Source organism: Lactuca sativa, chromosome 9, assembly GCF_002870075.4.
Source record: "Lactuca sativa cultivar Salinas chromosome 9, Lsat_Salinas_v11, whole genome shotgun sequence".
Classification (NCBI taxonomy): Eukaryota; Viridiplantae; Streptophyta; class Magnoliopsida; order Asterales; family Asteraceae; genus Lactuca; species Lactuca sativa.
The window spans coordinates 212,790,326-212,811,594 of record NC_056631.2 but is presented as its reverse complement, the minus strand read 5'-3'; the positions used below and the strand labels follow the sequence as shown (position 1 = coordinate 212,811,594).

General features: G+C 36.6%; 1 protein-coding gene and 1 long non-coding RNA gene across 2 annotated transcripts; one reads left to right on the top strand and one right to left on the bottom strand.

Moving 5' to 3' along the window:
- Positions 1 to 5,410: 5,410 nt before the first annotated feature.
- On the bottom strand, positions 5,411 to 6,218 carry LOC128128374 (uncharacterized). Its single transcript, XR_008226211.1, has 3 exons — positions 6,140 to 6,218; positions 5,570 to 5,838; positions 5,411 to 5,482 (listed from the first exon to the last, which is right to left on the bottom strand). It is a non-coding gene; the product is annotated as an uncharacterized LOC128128374 (long non-coding RNA).
- An 11,339-nt stretch (positions 6,219 to 17,557) lies between these two features.
- On the top strand, positions 17,558 to 21,044 carry LOC111899039 (bifunctional riboflavin biosynthesis protein RIBA 1, chloroplastic). The gene is made up of 7 exons (XM_023894921.3): positions 17,558 to 17,713; positions 18,315 to 18,654; positions 18,866 to 19,081; positions 19,186 to 19,508; positions 19,595 to 19,724; positions 20,333 to 20,629; positions 20,696 to 21,044. Exons 1-7 carry the CDS (start codon positions 17,664 to 17,666, stop codon positions 20,915 to 20,917), a joined length of 1,578 nt encoding a protein of 525 aa, XP_023750689.1. The 5' UTR covers positions 17,558 to 17,663; the 3' UTR covers positions 20,918 to 21,044.
- The last annotated feature ends 225 nt before the right edge of the window (positions 21,045 to 21,269 follow it).

The following is a 21,269-nucleotide window of genomic DNA, read 5'->3' as shown; positions in this document are numbered from 1 at the left end:
GGAGAGGTTTTGAAATGGTGATAAGTTTCACAACCCGATAGGGAGAATGGAGGCTCTAGTGGCTGCTTGGTTTGAGGGTTGTGTTGATTGGGGGTTCGACAAAACTCCCCAGCATAAGAAAACGTCTTCTGGGTGCTTGATAGCAGAAGTTGGGGAACCAGGTTGGAGTTTTAGTCAAGAATCGAGTTCCGTTAGAGTATTCGGTCGAGGGTGTGCTCGACTCTAAGGTTTTTTGGATTGATATATTGAGGGTTTTGTTAGCTGCCAGGGCTCAGCAGTGCATTCAACACAGGAGTGTGAGTTATTTAGCGTATGTGGTGGTCATGCTGGACAGGGATATATCACAGATTTCCAAGAGGGTGGACGATTGACATGAGGCCTTGGGTTAGGCTGGGGATATAGTCCACAGAGTAGATCCGGAGTTCGAAGCCCCAAGTGGGTGAGAACACGATGCATGGGAGAGAGCATCAGGAAGGGGGTCCAGGGAGGTGCTCAACAGTTTAGAGTAGCCCAGATAGAATGAAGGCTAGTGGGGCATACCAGTTAGACTGAAGGTTCTAAGAGTGGTCCAGATAGACTGAAGGCCTGGTAAGGCGGTCTAGTCATGCTGAAGACCCTGTATGTGTTTGTAGAACTATGTGCGGGTATTGGGTATACTACTATGCTATATCAATCATTAGGTCTATCCCCAATTATTGAACATGTTGCTGGAATAGGCTGAAGACTCCAGTGTATTTTGGTTTGATCGGAAGTTGTTGTTAGAGATCAGATAGAGTGCTAAGGATCTTGGTGATCCCAGCGGTTCAGATTGTCTCTGAGGTTTTGTCTTCTTGGATCGGGTAATACTCCAGTTGGGGATTGGAGGTGGATCCGAATGGGTATTAGTAAGTTTTGGGATTAGAATATCCTATCATTCAAGTTCTGGGAATCGTGTTAGATCTTTCTCATGATCGTCTATGGCATTTGGATAGGGTTGAGGTGGTCCTGCTCTATGCAGTAGGCTAAGATACCCGGTGCGGGCCGACTGTAAGTCGTAGGCATGGAGGCTCGAAGGGAGCGGTAAGGTTGGAGCGGTAGGCCAACAAACCCTGAGAATTTTGACTCGATAGTTGAATTGATTAGACATGTTGGTATCCTAACCCGAAGGGGGTGATATATGGGTTAGATATGAGTGTCGTGCTTGTTGGCCGATAGTGGTAGGTATGTCGATGACGGTTTGAGTTATTGTGATGTGTCTTGGGTTGGTTTCATCTGTGATAGAGCCATACCGTGTCTAAAGTAAGGAGAAGATGGGTCACTAAAGACCGAGTCGGATGTGAGGTTGACGTGGGTCATGTAACATTCATTATGGTGGCAGGAGTTGGTGGCAGGGCGTGGAAGCAGGTCCAGCCAATTGGTTTCTTCTCGGGAAGACAAGTGGGAGTGTCGTTTGTGTGTGTGTTTTGGTTCAGTAATCGGTGAGGTGTCCGATGTTTGGGTTGTGGGCAGACAAGTTGGGACCAAGGAGGTTCGACTTTGCTTGAGAAACGTCATATGGTAGTAGGAAGAGTTAAAGTGGGTTTATGACTTGGGATTAATGTGTGGTAGTAGTTTTTGTATCGTTATGTTGCTCATTGATGAGAGGAGCATCGATTAGGCCCTTCAAGTGGCGGAGGAAAGTGGATATTCGCAGGGTCGGAGTGTTGGGCAACTGAAGTGACGACAATAATGCCGGTCGGTCATCAGGAGCATTCCAATCATGAGCTGAGGGCCGAGGAGGGCATACCAGACTCATGCTGTGGGCTCAGAGGCAATCCAGACCTATGCTGAGGACCACGTAATGGTATTCAAGTCATAGGCTGTGGGCATAGAGATTGTGTTGGTTATGTCTGTTGTAGGAGCGTGTTCGGATTGGATGTATTGTTGAAGATTCGAGGGAGTTGCACTCGGTTGTGACGAATCAGAGAATGGTGGATGAGACGTAAGGATAGATCCTTGGATCTCAAGTATGAGTAGACCCGAGTTATGTTCATAGAGGTATTCCAATCTAGGGTAATCTGTGACATCCCCATTTTCACGGCCAGAAAAGACCGATTATGTTTATGCTTTATAAAAATCAGAGTACCCTTTTTAATAAAATGTTGCGGAATTTGTTCCCAAGAAAAACATGATAAATACGTTATCAAAGCATTTCCAAAGAATGTATTTTTTTTATTTATTTTAAACCATTGGGATGTCATCGTCAATACAAAAGCATAAGCATAAACAAAACTTACATTCATTATCACTAGTGATTTACATCTCCTTAATCTCTCCATGTAATGTAACTTCATATAGACACCTGTGATACAAATAAGCTGGAGTGGGTCAGGTTGGGAAACTTGGTGAGCACATAGGGATTTCAATCCCACAATGTTATATCATATATATAATTTAGAATTCACAAAATATACAATTTCACCATATATACATAAGCAACTCTTACCCCCCCCCCCCCCCCCCCGCATTAATCCTTACAACGAGACTATCCATACTCTCAAAACTTAAATTTTACCTCTTATTTAACCCATAATCTCGGATCTAATTCCTGCTCTCGGATTAATAATTGTGCCCATTACATACTCTCGGATTAGGGACAAGTATTTATGCGTAAATCCATTCTCCCGGATTAACGATGAATGACTATGTCCTATCCATACTTCCGGACCGAGGACGATGACTATGTCTAATCCATGCTCCCGGATTAATGACATATATTAAAGTTCTATTCTCTGAGTATAACTCACTCGTACTCGTAAGAAAATACTACCCAATATTCCTCATAATTAATTTAGGTTTACTCTTTATCCTAAATTATCATGTATAATCAGGTATGTTCTTTAACACGTATTTCAGGCAACATCAATTAACTCGCACATAAACATATAATTAATACTTCAAGTAATACTTGTATTAAAATCATGTTCATGAAAGGGACTATGCACTCACTTGAAAAGATGGTGCTTCCGAACTCAGATAGCGCTTCGCTTCTTAAAAATAATTTCCTTCGACGAAACATAGTATTATTACCACTAGAGTTTAGTCTATTATTTGTCGAGACTAATTAATAGTCTAGCTATTACTACTATTATATAAGCATTAAACAATACTTATATAACCCATAATAATAGCCCAAGTACTTATTATAAGTCCTAATAACATTACTATAATTAAATAAACGATATATTAAAAATAACGTAGGCGTAGCTCACTTACAACGAGTTTTATAGAAAACTGGGCTTTGCTTGGAGCAACGTTCCCGAGTTGAAAAGCTCTTCTTCTCGAAGCTGTCGAGCACTCCGGGGCTTCCGCCTCGTGCTAGGGAGGTTCCCTAGGCTTTTTCGGGGGGTTTCGGGGCTAGAGAGAGGTTCTAGAGAGAGAGTAAAAAGAAGAAAGAATGAAAAAGGTGTGAAGAAAATGAGGGTGGGAGAGGTTCTATTTATAGGGTGAAAATGGATGAACTTGGTGCCACATGTCACCATCTAGTGGCAAGACTTTGGGAGAAAGCAATTGCCAAGATTGTGCCACATCACCCATTTTCGCACAACACACTTCTGACTTCTAAAATCCGTAAATTTCACATACAACCTCCGTTTTTGACGTTCTTTATATTCACACGTAGGTAAAAATAAGATCTACAACTTTCATTTTGACCCCGTCGGCTAGTTCTCAACCGATCTTAAATTTAACAGTACGAGGAGATTATACTGTTAAATATCCGCATAAAATTCATAACTTCTACATACGGACTCTGTTTTCGTCTGTCTTTTTACCGTTGAGTTCCTATTAATGAGATATTCAATTCTCATTTAGGTCTCATAGGCCAAAAACCGCTCGAACTAAAATTCGAGTTTCGGGTCGGGCACTGCTATGCTAAATCTTATAAAATTCATAACTTCCTCATACGAAGTCAGATTTGGGCGTTCTTTTTTTTGTATGTTACCGATTTAACATATACTACAACTTTTATTTGGATCGATAAGGCTAAAAAGTCATTTATCAAAAAATCACTATTTACGTCTCCCGGTGCCGTGCCGGTTTTGCCGTAAAACTTCGACGGGCCATAACTTCTTCGTTATAACTCGGATTTCGGCGTTCTTTATATGTACGGAACCCTTGAGACATATTATAAAGATTGGTTAAGATTGTTTATTCTAAATAATATTTTGTCAAAAAGCCGTTTTCGACCCTTATTATCTCTAAATTGACTAGCCCGGATCTACGGGCGTTACATAATCCATCCTAGGGATAACCGGACCCTGTGATTGATTGGACCTTATATGTTTGGTATGCCAACCCGAGGGTTGAATGGGCCAAACAAGTGCAGGATGCGAGGGTATTCTATCCTAGGGATGACTGGACCCGTCGTAGGCATGCTCGACATTCGAGCCCAAGGCTGATTGGGCCAGGCGTGAGTGTTCGTGTTTCAGTGGATTGATTTTGTATGATGTTGAGGGACAATTTTCCTGTCAGCACAAAGGGTTCGCCTCAGGAAGAGGGAAAGTTGAGTTTCCGATACGTTGGATCATAGGATTTTGTCAGATGGCAAAGTGGCTTGTATGTTAGGCCTTTTTAAAAGGTTCGTTTGGGATTTGCCTCACCTAGTAGAAAAACAGCCTTTTATGACGCGCAATGCGTGTTGTACAATGCTCAGACGACACGCAAATGCGTGTCAAGGAAGGCCTTGTCATAACGAGAGACAACACGCTTTTGCGCGTCGTCTCTAGACGGCGCACATTTACGACGCTCATTTATGACACGCATTGTGTATCATTAAAGCCGCTGTCAAGAAAGGCCATGTCATAATTGAAGATGACACACATTTTTGCGTATCGTAATTTTAAATTTTTTTTTTAAAAAAATTATTTACTAATTTTCATATTAAATTTGCATTTCATGTCTCATAATAGAAAATAAAATACCATATACAAAAAAATACAATCCATTGCACAAAAGTTAATGTCATACAAATAATCATTCCAATAGCAGACAAATATAATACATCCAATGTGAAAGAGATGAAAGTCATCAACAAATAATAATTGAACTACAAGAACTTGTTGCCCACCTTCACAACATCCAAGCTACTTTGATTGACACTATGCACATAAACAAGATCTACAAATTTGAATATTGCAACCATTAGATTCACAAAAACCAATATGTAAAAATGAGAATAACTATACTTAGTACTTACATTTATTGCTAACATGTAGCAGTCGCACCACATGAATAACAAATCATAAGCAAAAATGGTGGATTTTATTTTTGAGTATGAGTGATGCAAATTCATCAGAAACATCTTCTTATTAAGGCTAGTTCTATCTAGTTTAAGTTAAGGCAGAGAAATGCTCAAAGTTGCTATTTAAATTACCTTAACGTGCATAGGATGCCCGACTCTATCAACATGATGAGGAACCGCATCATGAAGTATACCCAAATGTCTCAACCTGTCGCAACTTTTCTGTTCAACAGCAAAATTAATTCAATACATAGATTTACAAAATAATATGACAAATATACATCATCAAAATTCATCTAGTGATCCTACTTGTGTGAAACACAGGATGTATTTTGAAGCCAAAAGTCCACAACTTGGCATTTTTACCCTCTCAATGGTGGGAAAAATGATTCTGATAGATGGATTTCTCAACTTTTGGCTAGCACTCCAACAACCCTACTGAAACATTATGAAAACAATTTATATTAATAATAATTAATAATGAAGCTCATCTTAGAGTTCAAGGAACTGCACTAGCAAGCTATCTCCTAAATGACTCCCTTAAAAGAAGAAAGAGCTTCCAACAGTAGTGTGATTCCCTGTAATACAATAAAACCTCATCACATATTGCAAAAATAGGCCAAATTAATTCCTTTTCATATCTTTATAGTGTTATCACATAGAGCAAATTGTTACCATTTCTGTAAATCAAAGAAAAGCTTCAAAAGCTTCAAAAGCCTAGCTCTTTAAATCAAAGAAAAAAAGGTAAAGATTTTACTATTTCTATAAAATAAAAAAAGTTAATTACCTAAAATTCCATTCAAGACAAGAATAAGGACTAACTTTGATGTGATAATGTAAAATTGATAAAAATAGGATGTCCATGAATGAGAAGCTTACATCACTTATCATAAAAGCAGCAATGGATCCAAATCCAAGGGCGTATCCGTCTTTTTGCTTATTTCTTCCATGGCTGCCTCCATGGAGCAAAGAGTAGTTTGTTAGAAGTTAGAACTTAGAAGCAATATTTATTTATTATGCATCAATATATGTAATGTAAAGCATAACAGACAACTGAAATCAAGAGGTTACCTTGTTTTTGGTGTTTGTAGATAATGAGGAAAGTTAAGTCCTAATGATTGGGATTATCAATTTCTAAGCATTTACTTAGTCTCATATTTTCTACAAAAGGGTTTTACAGGAAACCAACAAGAATAATTAGAGTATTTTATCAAGGAGGGGTATTTTGGGTATTACGTTAATTAGTTTGCTGCAACTTGCAACAATGCTTATTTTGGGTATTCTGTTCCCTTTCTTCTATTCAAGGTTTTATCACTACATTAGGACTTGACTCTCCTCATTATCTACAAACACCAAAAACTGAAACAGATGTTTGTACTCTATACTATGTTTACATTACATGATTATCTGTATAGTCAAAAAGACAAATACGATCAGGAGTAAAGCATAACAGACAACTGAAATCAAGAGGATACCTTGTCATATTATAATCACATAATCACACCAAATGAAAAATAGATTCGCAATCAAGAAGGCAGGAGTTGAACCACGCAGTCCAAATAACCTCTTGCATCTTCTCTTTAATGTTGTCATCCCTATCAATGCCATCACCGAGCATAGAAAAACCTCAAAATTAATTCGAAATCTTAAAAAAAAATCACCACTACCACATATATAGATATTCATAGATACAGAAGAACCTAAGAATATAAAAAGGTATAGAAGGCGAAGAAGGAAGATATCAAGTAAAAGGATAACTATGCTAAGCAAACACATATAAAGGACACTGTGCTCCAGCCAATTAACCTCCATGGATCCCTACTCTTTCTCCAATGCCTGAATGCCCATTCCATTTTGTAAATAGAATTTATGAAATCAATTTCATGAATCAATCATGGGAATCAAATAATGAAGAAGAGGATCGGTGGTGATGGAAGAAAAGTCGATCGATTGAAGATAAGGAAATAAATTGAAGACATTGAAGCGGTCGATTGAAGATAGTTGAAAAGACCTGGGTTTTTCTATTGGGCGTTTTAGGGATGATGGGCTAGTGTTTTTCCAGGATGATGATGTACATAGGGTTCGAAATCGAATTGAAAAAGGAAGTCAAATTCATCCAAGTTCTCATCACCGTCATCATCTGTATAGACGGCCGTGAATGTGGAGGAGATGGAAGCCGGAAAAAAAAATCAACCGATCATGGGTTTAGAAACTGAAGTGCGGGTGATGTTGGTGGAGTCACTGATGATGTTTGAGGGAGGCGGCGTAAAGAATCATTCTTAAGGCTTATGGAAAAGAAGGAAACAAAAATGAGGGATAAGAAGGAAGGCGGTATTTCTAATTTTTAGAATTTTCATCTCCCGCTCGTAGCTACCAAAGGAGGCGTGCGATCACCTGAAAAAATATAAAACGACACATAATTCTTGGTCACGCAAAAATGCGTGACCTAAATACTTCAAATTTTATTAGAGATAACGTTTTTTTTACAATACACACTTTTGCGTATCATAAATCAGTGTGTGCCATAAATTGTGTGTCCTTAAAGGCCTGTTTTCTAGTAGTGAATTTCACGATTCGCATTTGCGAAAGTGCTTCATGGATCAGGAGGCGGTAGTATCATTGAATGACATTCAGGTTGGTGAGCGCCTGGATTATATGGAGAGGCCTGTGGCCATTCTGGTCAGAGGGGTGAAGGTTCTGCGGGTCAAGGAGGTACCTTTGGTAAGGGTCCAGTGGGAGCACCAAAGAGGGTCCGAGTGGACGTGGGAGCCAAAGGCAGAGTGTAGGAGCACTATCCGAGGATGTTCACCGCAGCAGACTTCGAGGACGAAGTCTAGTTCAAGTGGGGGAGAATTGTAACGCCCTGATTCTCAAATACCAATTTATGGTTATGAATTCTCATGAATTCAAGATCTACTCGACAAGTTGGTTGCCTGACTCGCCGAGTAGCAACGGGTTTGGGCCACGTGTTTAAGTGACCAACTCGCCGAGTCGGAAGAGTGAATCGACGAGTTGGAGCTGGAGGGTGAAACCCTAATTTCCGGGGTTTGGCACCCTATTTAAGGGATCATTAGCCTCCTTTAGTTCCTTTGCGGCCTCTTGAGTGTCCAGAAACCCTAATTCGTGTGTGTGCTCCATATTAGTCTAAATTTCAAGCTTGGAAAGAAGACCTTGATGCAAGAAGCTTGAAGATCAACAAGTTGGAAGCAAGAATGTTTGTGGGTATGAAGTCTATCTCAGCTAGCTTCATTTGAGGTATCAATTCATGATCTTGGCCTCATTCCTTTCTAGGCCTCTTTGGATGAAGTTAGGGCTTCTTGGCTTGGTTATGAAGCTATTCTTGGGTATGAGCTTAGATCTGAAGTTGTAACTTCAGATCTGAACTCTCTTTAATTTATAAATCCATAAAGCTATCAGCTTTGGCAAGCATGAACCCCTCCTTAAGTGTAAAACCCCATTTCAAGCTTGGTTTTGGCATTTTGAGTCATTAGAGCCTTGCATGCACGTAAAGTTTGCAACTTTATGTGATAAGCATGCCTTGGGAGCTTGGATCTGCAGTATGGAGCCTTGGCATGGCTTAAAAAGCATCTGCATGGATGAAGGACTGAAGGGACTTGACGAGTCGCATGGTAGACTCGGCGAGTCATATGAAGATGGTCATGAACTCGACGGGTTGGATGAACAACTCGGCGAGTCTGATGAAGATTGCCTTGGACTCGGCGAGTGGCATGGTGACTCGGCGAGTTGGCAAGTTATGCAAGGAACTCGACGAGTAGCTGAGGGTACTCGACGAGTTGAGGTCAACATTGACTGTTGATCTTGACAGTTGACTTTGACCTCGAACCAAGGGTTGACCGATTTGACTTTTGAGAGTAATTGGTAAGTGGATATTTATGAATTGGATCATTGATGGTTATAGGTGTTGGAATTTGGGGCGGTGTTTCGGGAGCGTGATTTCGTGGTTCCATCCGGCATTGCAAGGTGAGTTATCCTCACTATACTCAAGGGTCTAAGGCACCAAGGCTGACCCTTTGATTTGTTATTTGAGATAGTTACTATTGTGATATGTTAGCTCGACATCCTGGTAGATAAGATGGTGATATGCTAGTATGATCTGTTAGATCGGTATCCTGGTAGATCGGATGTGGTTATGCTTAGCGACCTGTAGTTGGTCTGACTGTCTACATGCTAGTTGTTATGCCAGTTAGGTAGATCTGTAGGACTACCTGTAGTATGATGTGGTTATATGTATGCATATTAGTTGTGTTATATGTCGACATATTATGTGAGACGGGTTGAGGTGAAACTGCTCCGTGCGGTAACCAACAAACCTGGGAGCATTCTAGATACGAGCTAAGGGAGACTCGTACTGTTGGCTCGGGAGCATTCCCGATACGAGTTGAGGGAGACTCGTACCGTGGGCACGATGGCAATCCATATGTGAGTTATGGGCCCGAAAGGCAATCCAGACTCACATTGTGGGCCCAGGGGTAATTCAGTCTATAAAATTATGGACCCAGTACATGCTGATTATTTGTATATATGTTACGGTATGTTGGCATTCCAACCCGATGGTTGAGGGCCAGGGGTATTCCAACCCGATGGTTGACTTGACCCATAGTATGCTGTTCATTGATGTATGTGTATGGTTGTGGGTATGGGTATTTTAGGGGTAACTCACTAAGCTTTCGGGCTTATAGTTTCAGTTTATTGTTTTAGGTTCAGCGGATGGCCGCGGGTAGGCGAGGGCGTGACCGTACACTTCCTCGATTGACGATTATGATTTCTGGGAACTCTAATGTATAAACTATTTTGAAAACAAATTGTAATAATTGAATGGTTTCAAATGATTTAAAAAGTTTTAAATTTGCTCGAATTTTATGGTGTGACATGTTCGATTTGGAACAAAAACATGAAGTGTCAAAATTGAAAAAAGAAAATTAAAACTTATTTTCAAAATTGAAAAAAGAAAATTAAAACTTAGTTTCAAAATTGAAAAAAGTGAAAACTTAGTGTATTTTATGAAAAAAAAAAAATTCAATTTTGCTACATCAGCATGTCAGGTTATCAAAACTGACACATGATCATGTCATATCACCAGACAACTGGGTTGATGAGTTTTGTATTAGAAAACATAATGTCAATTTTGAGACAAAAAAACACAATCTCAAATTAATTTTTTTTAAAACTTAATGAGTTTTGTATTATTTATCATTTTTTAAATCATTGTAATAGATAACCCTATTATCAAATTCTATCAATCATTTATTATATACTAAATGTTTTATTTAGTTTTGTATTTTTCAGAATTATTCATAATAATTGTTGACTTTAACTCTCTAAATTATATTGAAATCTCATAGTAACTAATTATATTTTTAATTTAACCTATTAAATATTGTATTCCTAAAGATTATATAATAATTGTATCTTTTTTTATAACCATAATCGTTATAAAATTTATCATATATCATAATTTTTAAAAAATAACCAAAATTTAGTGATGATCAAAAACCAAACCTGAAACAAATATTAATAGTACGATTGTAACATCTTGATCCAAGTATTTTTCGTTTTTGCCCTTAAAATGAAATTACATTGCAAATTTGGTTCCTTGGCTATGTAAATGAGGTCGTGTGCGTTGCCAAGTATATTGGGTGTACTCAGCGTACGTAGGGCATATGTGGATGAGGGTCAAACACTAATTTGTAGGGTTTCGGCCTTATTTAAACAATATTATCTCTTCAAGACCTCTTCCCACATCATCTTCCATCTCCCAAATCGCCCCTTGCTAGCCCTAATCCATTGTGTGAGCATTTTGAGCTTAAAAGTGTGCTTTTGGTGATCTTGAAGGAAGAAGAAATGAGTGGAATCAACTAAGAAGCTCAATGCATCTTGGATCCAGAAGTATCTTGCCCCCACGCATCATTTGGAGGTATAAAGTTAGAATATTGATGCATATTTGCTTTGGATCTTGCTAATTCTTAGGTTTTTATGATTTTAGTCCCATAATCTTGGTGTTCATGAGTATGGCTTACTCTAACCCGTAAGGGCTGTCCTTCCAGGCATTTTTAGATTCTTAAAACCATAAAAATGTGATTTGGGTCCCTTTTCTTTCTTCATGCATGAGATATGAGGTTTTGGTTTGTGTATTAAGTTAGGGTTTAGTTGTTGGACCCATTCTAGCCTTGAAAAGTCATAAAGTCGGAAATTTTATGATTTAGAAGGTTATTCGGGACTAGATTTGAAGTTTTGGATGATGTGTCTTAATAGATTAAGCACTTCAAAGAGAAAAAAATACGTTAGCCGAGTACACTTGGCGTACCTGATGGTACGTTGTGCGTACCTGGTCGAGAACCCATATTTCTAGCCAGGAGTACACTACGATGGGTGTATTGGTTGAGTACGCCGAGCGTACTCAGTTTGAGTTGACTCTTTGAAATTTTGAATTTTGACCCGAATTTTGACCAAGTTTGACTTGGGGGTATTTTTGATATTTTGAGTTGTAGTTTGAGTTTAGGTCACTGTTTATTGTATAGGTGACCTGTAAAGTTTACACTTGGAGCATCATTCTTTTTTGCTATCTTTTCAAACTGTGAGGTGAGTTATCCTCACTGTACTTGTGGGTCGAAAGTACCAATGATGGCCTACTAGGGTTATGTATCCTGGTATATAGGATGTTGCTATGTTGTAGTGATATGTTAGATCTGCATGATTATCTGTTTGTTGGTTATATGTTTATTTGTTACATATGTCGACAGAGTGTGGTTGGGTTGAGGCAATACTGCTTTGTGTAGAAGCCAACAAACCTGAGAGCAAACCAGCCATAAGTTGTGGGCTAGGAAGGGCAAGCCAGACTTATGTTGTGGGCTTGGGAGCAAGCTAGACATAAGTTGTGGGCCGGTAAGGCAAGCCAGACTTATGTTGTGGGCTCAGGAGCAATCCAAACATGGGTTGTCGGTCGGGAAGACAAGCCAGACTCATGCTGTAGGCTCAGGGGTAATCCAGCCCGATGGCTGTGGACCTAATATGCATGTTGTTATATGGTTTGTATGGTGGTACCTTGGGGAAACTCACTAAGCTATGACTTACAGTTTGATTTATTGTTCCAGGTACTTCAGACAGGGATAAAGCGAAGGTGTGATCGTGCACATCCTTCAGATTTTATGAGTTTTGATTTTGGGATACTCTGACATTTTAGGAACTATGTTTTGTAAACAATTATGGATTTGGGTTTTGGTTTTGAATTGGGTTTGGATTTATGGCTTTGGGTTTTGGTTTTGACTTGGGTTTGGATTAGAAACAATGATTTTACCTTAACTAAATATTGAAAAATTTTATCGTGATTTTTAGGATGTTACAATGGTACTAAGGTTCGTGATGTTTTCAAAAAAACAAAACTTTTTAGTTATGTACGGTGTAACTACTGATGACTCATAAACTTAACACTTGCATATGTGATGATATCAAAGGATATAGAGAGCACTAGAAATTAAGAAGGCTAGGAAAGTGCAATTTAAGAATTAGAGTAGCTCTTTACATGTTCGAGTTAGAATGATATTTGTATCCATCGTCTTACAAATAAGTTATTTACTTATGTATACATGATTCGATTTGAGTTCTTAATGCAACCATGGAACTCAAATAACAAAATAGATTGCAAGTTTTGTTTGGGAATTAATGGTTTACACAAAGCTATAAAACAAAGAGTAATGATAGAGTGTTTTCGATAATAGGTGAGATGCAATGATAAGAGACATAAAGAGCGGTTAATAGAGGGATGGTGAAAGGATGGGCATGGTGTGGTTTGGTGGGGGTAACATTGTAACATCCCGATGTTAAGTTACTTCTAAATTTACCCCTTTAAGTTTATTATATGACATTTTGGTCCCTAAGTCCAAGAGAATTTGCCTTAAAGCCCAAGTGGCATTCTCGTAATTTTATGGATGAAGGAGTACGCCAAACGTACATGTGTGTACGCTGAGCGTACATGTTGGGTTTTAATTCAAAAGTAGTTTCATAAACTAGAAAAATATAGCAATAGGAGACTTTAACTTTTGAAATAACATAAACATTTTATACCCACAAAGGATCTTCTTGCAAGTTATAGAAAGATTAAAGCACCAACCAAAGAAGAGGTGAATAAATAACAACCTTTGTAGTTCTTTGGGTCCTCTTGGGAGGCTTGGAAGTTGATGAAGAATGTGAAACCTTTGAGACACCAACAATGACTCAACTTGATGTAGATGCTAGTCCAAAACTCTTAAACCCTTAAGCTTTAAGTTCATAACCAATATGAACTTAAAGAAGGCTTGAAGATGCAAGTAACTTCAAGTGTTCTTAAATAATTAAGATAGAATGAGAGGGAGAAGAGGAACTTTCAACCATTGCTTCTTTGAGTGAATAAGCAAAGACGCCAAGTGAAAGCCCTCCTATTTATATGCATAAAGTGAAGTTACTAACCATTAGTTCCTTCAACTTTTGACAAACTTGTCTCCATGTCATACTAGTGTCCATGCATACTTCTAAAGCATGATTTCTTTTGATTAAACAAATAAAAAACCCATCACTAGCATGCTTGTAAGTGTGCTCACATTTTTTTTGTATAAAAAAAGTCAAACATGGTAAATTGTATAAACTCTTTTATAAAATATAAACCTTAACCTTTTGGTAAAAGACAAAAAGTCCTTTTGGTCCAAAATATTGTACATGACTTAATAAATCATACTATATGATATATTATGTTACTTGCTAATGAAAATTAATTATTTCCTTGAAATAAATAATTCCCAATTTAATTATAAGTGTTTTATTCAATATGTATTAAAATCAATTTCTAATAAATAATCTATTGTATCAAGTTGTTGTTAGTGTGACCCATTAGTATCATATTTTATTTAGCAATATCACCTTAGAGAGTTGAGATTCGGAATCGGACCTCATCAGTTTTGTTCAATTTACGATGTGAGTTTCCTCACTGTACTTGCAAGTTAAAGGCACCAATGTTGGTCCATTGGATTGACATCCTGTTATGCATGCTAATGTATTGTATTGATCTGTTAGATCGATATCCTGGTATATAGGACGATGTTATGCTTTGTGATCTGTAGATCTGTTTGACTGGCTGTAGACTATTATATGATTATATGTTATCTGTGCACATGTTTGGTCAGTGTCTGGGCTTCACTGCTTTGTACGTAAGCCAACAAGACAGGGCATACCAACCATATGGTTGAATGAGCCCGAGTGTATTCCATCCCGAGGATGATTCCATAATATGTTGGCATTCCAACCCGATGGTTGAGGGGCCTAGGGTATTCCAACCCGATGGTTGATTGGACCCATAATATGTCGGCATTCCAACCCGATGGTTGAAGGGCCTAAGGTATTCCAACCTGATGGTTGATTGGACCCATAAAATGTTGTTATTGTATATGTGTTATTCGTTTGTGTGTTGATACTTTGGAGGAACTCACAAAGCTTTGGGCTTACAGTTTTAGGTTATGTTTCAAGTACCTCAGATAATCGCGGGAAGGTGAAGGCGTGATCGTGCATCTCGTCGTGTTTTGTTTTATGATTTTTGGAAAAATATGATATTAAACATGTTTTGAGAACTATTTTGTAAATAATGTTGATTTTTGGATTGGTTTTAAAAGTTTAAATTTTTCATGAATTTTATGGATGTTACAAACATATAATAATTCTTTAATCAAATTCAACAAAACAAAATGATAAAAGAAATTAAATAAGGGCATTTTAGTCATTTTATACGGTAACAAAATACAACCCTAAGACTCACATAGGAAGGACAACCCCGTGAACCATTTCTATTTTATAGCGTAAATTGATTTATAAATAACAACTCCTATTACCTGTGTTGAAGTGAAATTTTCACATTATATGTCATAACCACTTGCATATATTTTATAAAGAAGAAGGTAAATTGTATCATCTAAGCGACCCACATCAACCTGTCCCACGGTTCACGTGGGCGGTCAATTGCGAAATACTAGCAATATTTTAGGTGTGCTAGAGTTTGAACTATGGACCTCTTTTGTCGAATTTTACTCCTCCACCGCTAGACTTCTATCGCAGGGGCTTGTATATATTTTTCATAGTCATAAACAAAAGAAAATATTTAAATTAAATTGTCCCAATAAAATGTTCATAAACTAGGTTTTGCACCCGCACGATGCATCGTAAGTGCACATGTTTCCAAGTTAGTATTATATATATATATATATCTATATATATATATATATATATATATATATATATATATATATATATATATATATATATATATATATATATATATATATATATATATATATATATATATATATATATATAGATGATTATGTTATTATATGAAAGAATTCAATTCTTGCATGATGTTAAAGGATTTTGTGTATGTATAATATAAGACATAACTTGTAGTATATTATATTTAACTATTTGTAAAAATACACTTCTGCTTTTTTTAAAGTGATATTAAAAAAGAGAACCTTATATGCATAAACAAATATGTAAAAAGCGTTACAAAATAACAACTTACTTACAATATTGTCCTAATATATTGTTAAAATAAACATACTATCAAACCTTATAAAAATAGTCATCGGAAGACGTTGAAAAAAGACTTAATCTTGTGAAGAAAGTTGTGGCACATGAGGTAAATAATTAAGCTTCGTTATCACAATAGCAAAATTCCATTTCAACATTTCTTACTAAGTTTATGTTTGTATCTTGAATGTCATTTTAAGGGACCTAATATGTTGTACAAGGAGGAGAAGAAGAAGCAGATACTAGTGTCCAAAAATTAACCAATCCAATTGGAACCGACCAATTGGATTGTATATCCAATTAAAGTTGGATCGGATCGGATGTGAAATTTCAAAATGCAATTGGATTAGATTGCTTATTGGATCATCCTGAAAATCCAATGGATAACCGAACCGATTCGATTCAATTGGATATCCAATTTTAGTCAAATAAATATCCAATATTATAATTCGAATCCAATTAGTATTATTAATTATTCAATAAAAAATAAGTTGCAGACTTAAAGTTAATGTTACTTTGTTAGTCTTATTTAGCGTAATTGTGTGCGGTTTCATTTTTAGTTATCATAGTTATATGTGGTTATTCCATAGAAATGTATTACAATTGGTTGAATCTTCTGCTCTAATAAATGAAGTTTTTTTTGTCACATGTCACACTCTCATTCAATTTGACAAGTGTCATTTTGTGGTTATTTTGAATTAATTTTTTTCCACATGTCATTTCATGAGTTTTTCTATTTTAATAAATTCTACATAATACTTTAATGTAATAATTACAATAAATATAGTAATAAATGAATATCAATTTCATTAATGAACTTATCTTCTTATTTCAATATTCCCAAATTAAAGCTCATTCGTTTATTTTGTTTATTTATTTAAATTTAAAAGATAACAAAAATCAATTTTAATAATTCATTATTTTTATATTTTTTTTTATAAATCCAAAGTTGTTAAATATTTAGACCTTTATATTTAATTTTTTTTAATTAACCCATATAATTAATGAGTTTTATATCTAGTAATAGATAACCAATCAAAATATCCGATGGATAAACCTGATCCAATCCAAAATCAATTAGTTCGATTCAATTCAATTTTTTATACTGAATTAGATTGGATTGGTTGAAAAGTCTAACATCCAATGGATAATTGGATTTGATCGGTTCCATCGAAATCCATTGAATTTGAACCGATGAACATCTTTAGTAGAAACCGGCATATGATTTTAGAATCAATTATCTTTTTAAGTGATTGATCTTAGGATGTACGTGAGTTAAAACAGTTGGTAACCGACTATATTAATAACATAACAATAGATATGCTAAAGTTGAGTTTATTTTGAAAAAAAAAAGAAGTCTAAAACAGAAAAAAATGTAAAGTATAAAGCTTTTTTAAAAAAAAAACTCAATTTATCTATTTATAACCGATTTGGAGGCTGAAATAACCAAGTAATAGATAAAAAAAAATTCTCCAAAGAATGCCTAGCCCATCGATATCATATGATTACCTCCTTAATTTCGTTTGAGGTCGAAGATTTAGATCCTACTTGAAAAATATATAAAACTGATTAAATTTGATGTTAAAAAAACATTTTATCTTTTTCACGGTTGGGATTGGTTGGTGATGTAGGAGAATCACCTACCAAATTCCTTCCGACTTTCCACATAATTTCGTTATTAATAAATTCCTCTATCTTCTGCCACGCTACTCCCCCCATATTCGTATGCTATTTCCCATGTATTTAACTGTCAGCAATCTGGGTTTTCTTTCAAGATTCAAATCAACCAAAATCCCATTTCCTGTCCCAAAAGATACATCGACCCAGTTTCAAATCAATGGCTTCCATTAACATGGCTTCGTCTTCCTCACAACTACTACGCTCCAAGTAAAGCTTTCTTCTCTTGTTATTTTCCTCAATTTCTTCTGGTAAATGCGTGTTTCGATTCAGAAACAAGCTATATACCTTTCCATGATAATGCGATCGTGCTCTTTGCTTCTTGGGTTTTTCTGAATTCATGTTGGCTTGAGATATTACTCCTCGATTTTTAATTCTTTGACATCACTTTGTGATTTCTTTGAGCTCAAAACATGGGTATTTCCATGTTTTATCTTTTACCTATCTACTAAATAAGTTCATGATTCTGTGGATTGGTTTCAAGGGTGAATTTCGATGTATTGGGTTTGTTTTGTATCAGATTTTAATGTTTTGAATTGAAACGGCTATACTCTTCTATGATCTTATGGTTTGAGAAACTTCGTGTAATTAATTATCAGGGATCGTATGTGTTCTTCATTGGTTCCTATTTTTATAGCAATAGAGAACAGGAGAAGAGCCTTTTTTTTTGTTTAACATACTAAGTTTACTGCTATTTACTTACTCAATCTTAATCATATTTTGTACCTTCTCTTTTGTTCTTTCCTTTTATGAAAACATATCAAGATTGCAAATATAAATATAAATATTGATTATAACTTTTGTTTTGTAGGATGAATCCAAACTTCAGCTCATTTAATGCTCTTTACTCTCTAAATCCTTTTTCATGCAACACCCATGTAACAGACGCGTTTCTTGGTAAAAAATTGTGCTCCATAAGTAAATCTGATGGAAGCTTCAAAGCTTCTCCTATAGGTTTATGGAAAACTGCTGTTAGCTTGTCATCTGGAATTGAATTACAATCTGATTCAATAGCATTGGGGACATTAGAAGCAGAAACCATTCCTAGCATGAATTCCTTCCCACATGATGCAGATGGATACAATCTTGATTTTCCCACTCCTGGCTTCTCATCCATTCAAGAGGCCATTGAAGATATTCGTCAAGGAAAGGTTGTTTTTAAACTTTACTTTCCTTTTCTCCTCGAGTTTTTACTTTGTGAAAAAACTAAATGAGTAGTTCGACATCCGTTTATTATTTCAACAAAAGGGTTATTTTTATAACTGAGTCGTTTTTTCAAAGTTTGCAATGAAAAAATGAAAGTGCATTGATGTAATGAAAAGTTAAATTAAAGTGTATTAAACCCTTTGGTTTATGTCACAGATGGTGGTGGTTGTAGATGATGAAGATAGGGAAAACGAAGGGGATCTAATAATGGCAGCATCAAGTGTTACACCCGAGGCTATGGCTTTCTTTGTTAAGCATGGAACTGGGATTGTTTGTGTAAGCATGAAAGCCGAAGATCTTGAAAGATTGCAACTTCCTTTAATGGTAACTCATAATGAAGAGAAGCTTTGCACAGCATTCACAGTCTCAGTGGTACGTAATCTTGTTCAATAATTCATATTTCAAAAATCTACGTAATTATAGCTATATTTTTGAGTTATATGTTTTGATAGAATTTTTGTAATACTGATTTATAGGATGCAAAACATGGTACAACCACAGGGGTATCTGCTCATGATAGGGCAACAACAATAAAAGCTCTAGCTTCAAAAGAGTCAAAGCCAGAAGATTTCAATAGGCCAGGTCATATATTTCCATTAAAATACAGAGAAGGAGGTGTTTTGAAAAGAGCTGGTCACACCGAAGCTTCGGTTGACTTAGCGATGCTAGCGGGGTTTGACCCTGTGGCGGTTTTATGTGAGGTGGTGGATGATGATGGTTCCATGGCTAGATTACCAAAGCTTAGGAAATTTGTCGAAAAAGAGAACCTGAAGATCATTTCTATTGCTGATCTTATCAGGTAGGTGATTCGAGTTTTGTTATCTTGGAATTGTATATATGTTTGAAAAAAAAAGGGTATTTTTGATATTTTGTTTAAATCGGTAGGTATAGGAGGAAAACCGATAAATTAGTGGAACAAGCTTCTGCTGCACGGATCCCTACTACATGGGGACCGTTTGTTGCTTACTGTTATAGGTCAGTCTTGGACGGGATGGAACATATCGCCATGGTCAAGGTGAGCAACTTTTGTTTGACTTTTACGGTCAACTTAGATTGAAAACCAAATTGGTAGGTCTTTATGATGTGTTTGACATGCATTGGACTGTGATTACAAGGCTGATGTTAATGGGATAAAAATAGCAATTTTTTTTGTCTCATTCAAAAGGTGGGACAAAAAATTGCTTTCGATTACTCGTTTGTTGAAAAGACGTGAATACCCTCTTCATCCTCATCATCGAAAAATGCCATAAAAAGTTTGTCCAGTCCCGTTTTGTTCGGTCATATCTCTTGTAACAAACACAGCGTAAAGTTGTGTTTTTGCAAGGATTGAGATTAGACGGGACCAAACAAACTTTCTAGGGCTATTCTCGATGATAAATATAAGGAGGACATTCACGTCTTTTCAACAAACAAGTAGTCAAAAGCGATTTTTTATCCCACCTTTTTGGATGAGCAGAAAAAAATTGCAAATTTTGTTCCATTGACATCCGTTTCATTCCTTGTCTAATGCACGCCTTGTCTAATGCACGCCAAACACAGTATAAAACTTTCATGTTTGTCTGTCATGTCCCGTGTAACCAACTTGCCACAAATCGATGAGCGATTTTTTACGTGTTGAAACAGGGTGAAATCGGGGATGGGGATGATATACTTGTGAGGGTACACTCAGAATGCTTAACGGGAGATATATTCGGTTCCGCTAGATGTGATTGTGGGAACCAACTCGCACTTTCAATGCAACAAATTGAAGATGCTGGGAGGGGTGTATTGATATACCTTAGAGGTCATGAGGGCAGAGGCATCGGTTTAGGCCATAAGCTTCGTGCTTATAACCTCCAAGATGATGGGCGTGACACTGTGGAAGCCAACGAGGAGCTCGGTTTGCCCGTTGATTCAAGGGAATATGGCATTGGTGCACAGGTAGGCTCGCCATATTTGAAATATCCAACTGGATTGTAATCTTGATTTGGGTTGAACCATATGCAGATTTTAAGAGATCTTGGTGTAAGAAAGATGAAGCTGATGACGAATAATCCGACTAAATACATTGGGCTCAAAGGCTACGGTTTGGAAGTTGCAGGTAGAGTTCCCATTATGACTTTGATCACAGAACACAACAAAAGATATCTTGAGACCAAGCGAACCAAGATGGGTCATGTTTACAGCTCGGGAAATAATGGAGTTTACTTTGTTAATGAAAAAGATTAATCAAACTCTGTGAACCTCAGTAATTAACATGTTTTGAGGTGTAAACTATGATTTGTATTCACATTCTTCACTTACACACATCAGAGAAGTCATAATTGAAAAAAGACCTCCATTATGCTCCCCAAAATGTGTCCTAAAAGGCTCACCATGGTGACGTCACGCCGACCATTTTGAAATGCTCACTTAAGTTGAACACAAGTTAGGATAAGATTCTTGTAAACTTGAGAAATGTTTTATGTGATTTTTTTCCCAATTTTTTGGGGGTCTTAGTTGCTAGCTTTTAAGCATTTTTGAAAAAAAAATCCAAAAAAATTGTATTTAAAAAATATGCATATATAAAAATGTTTGATGT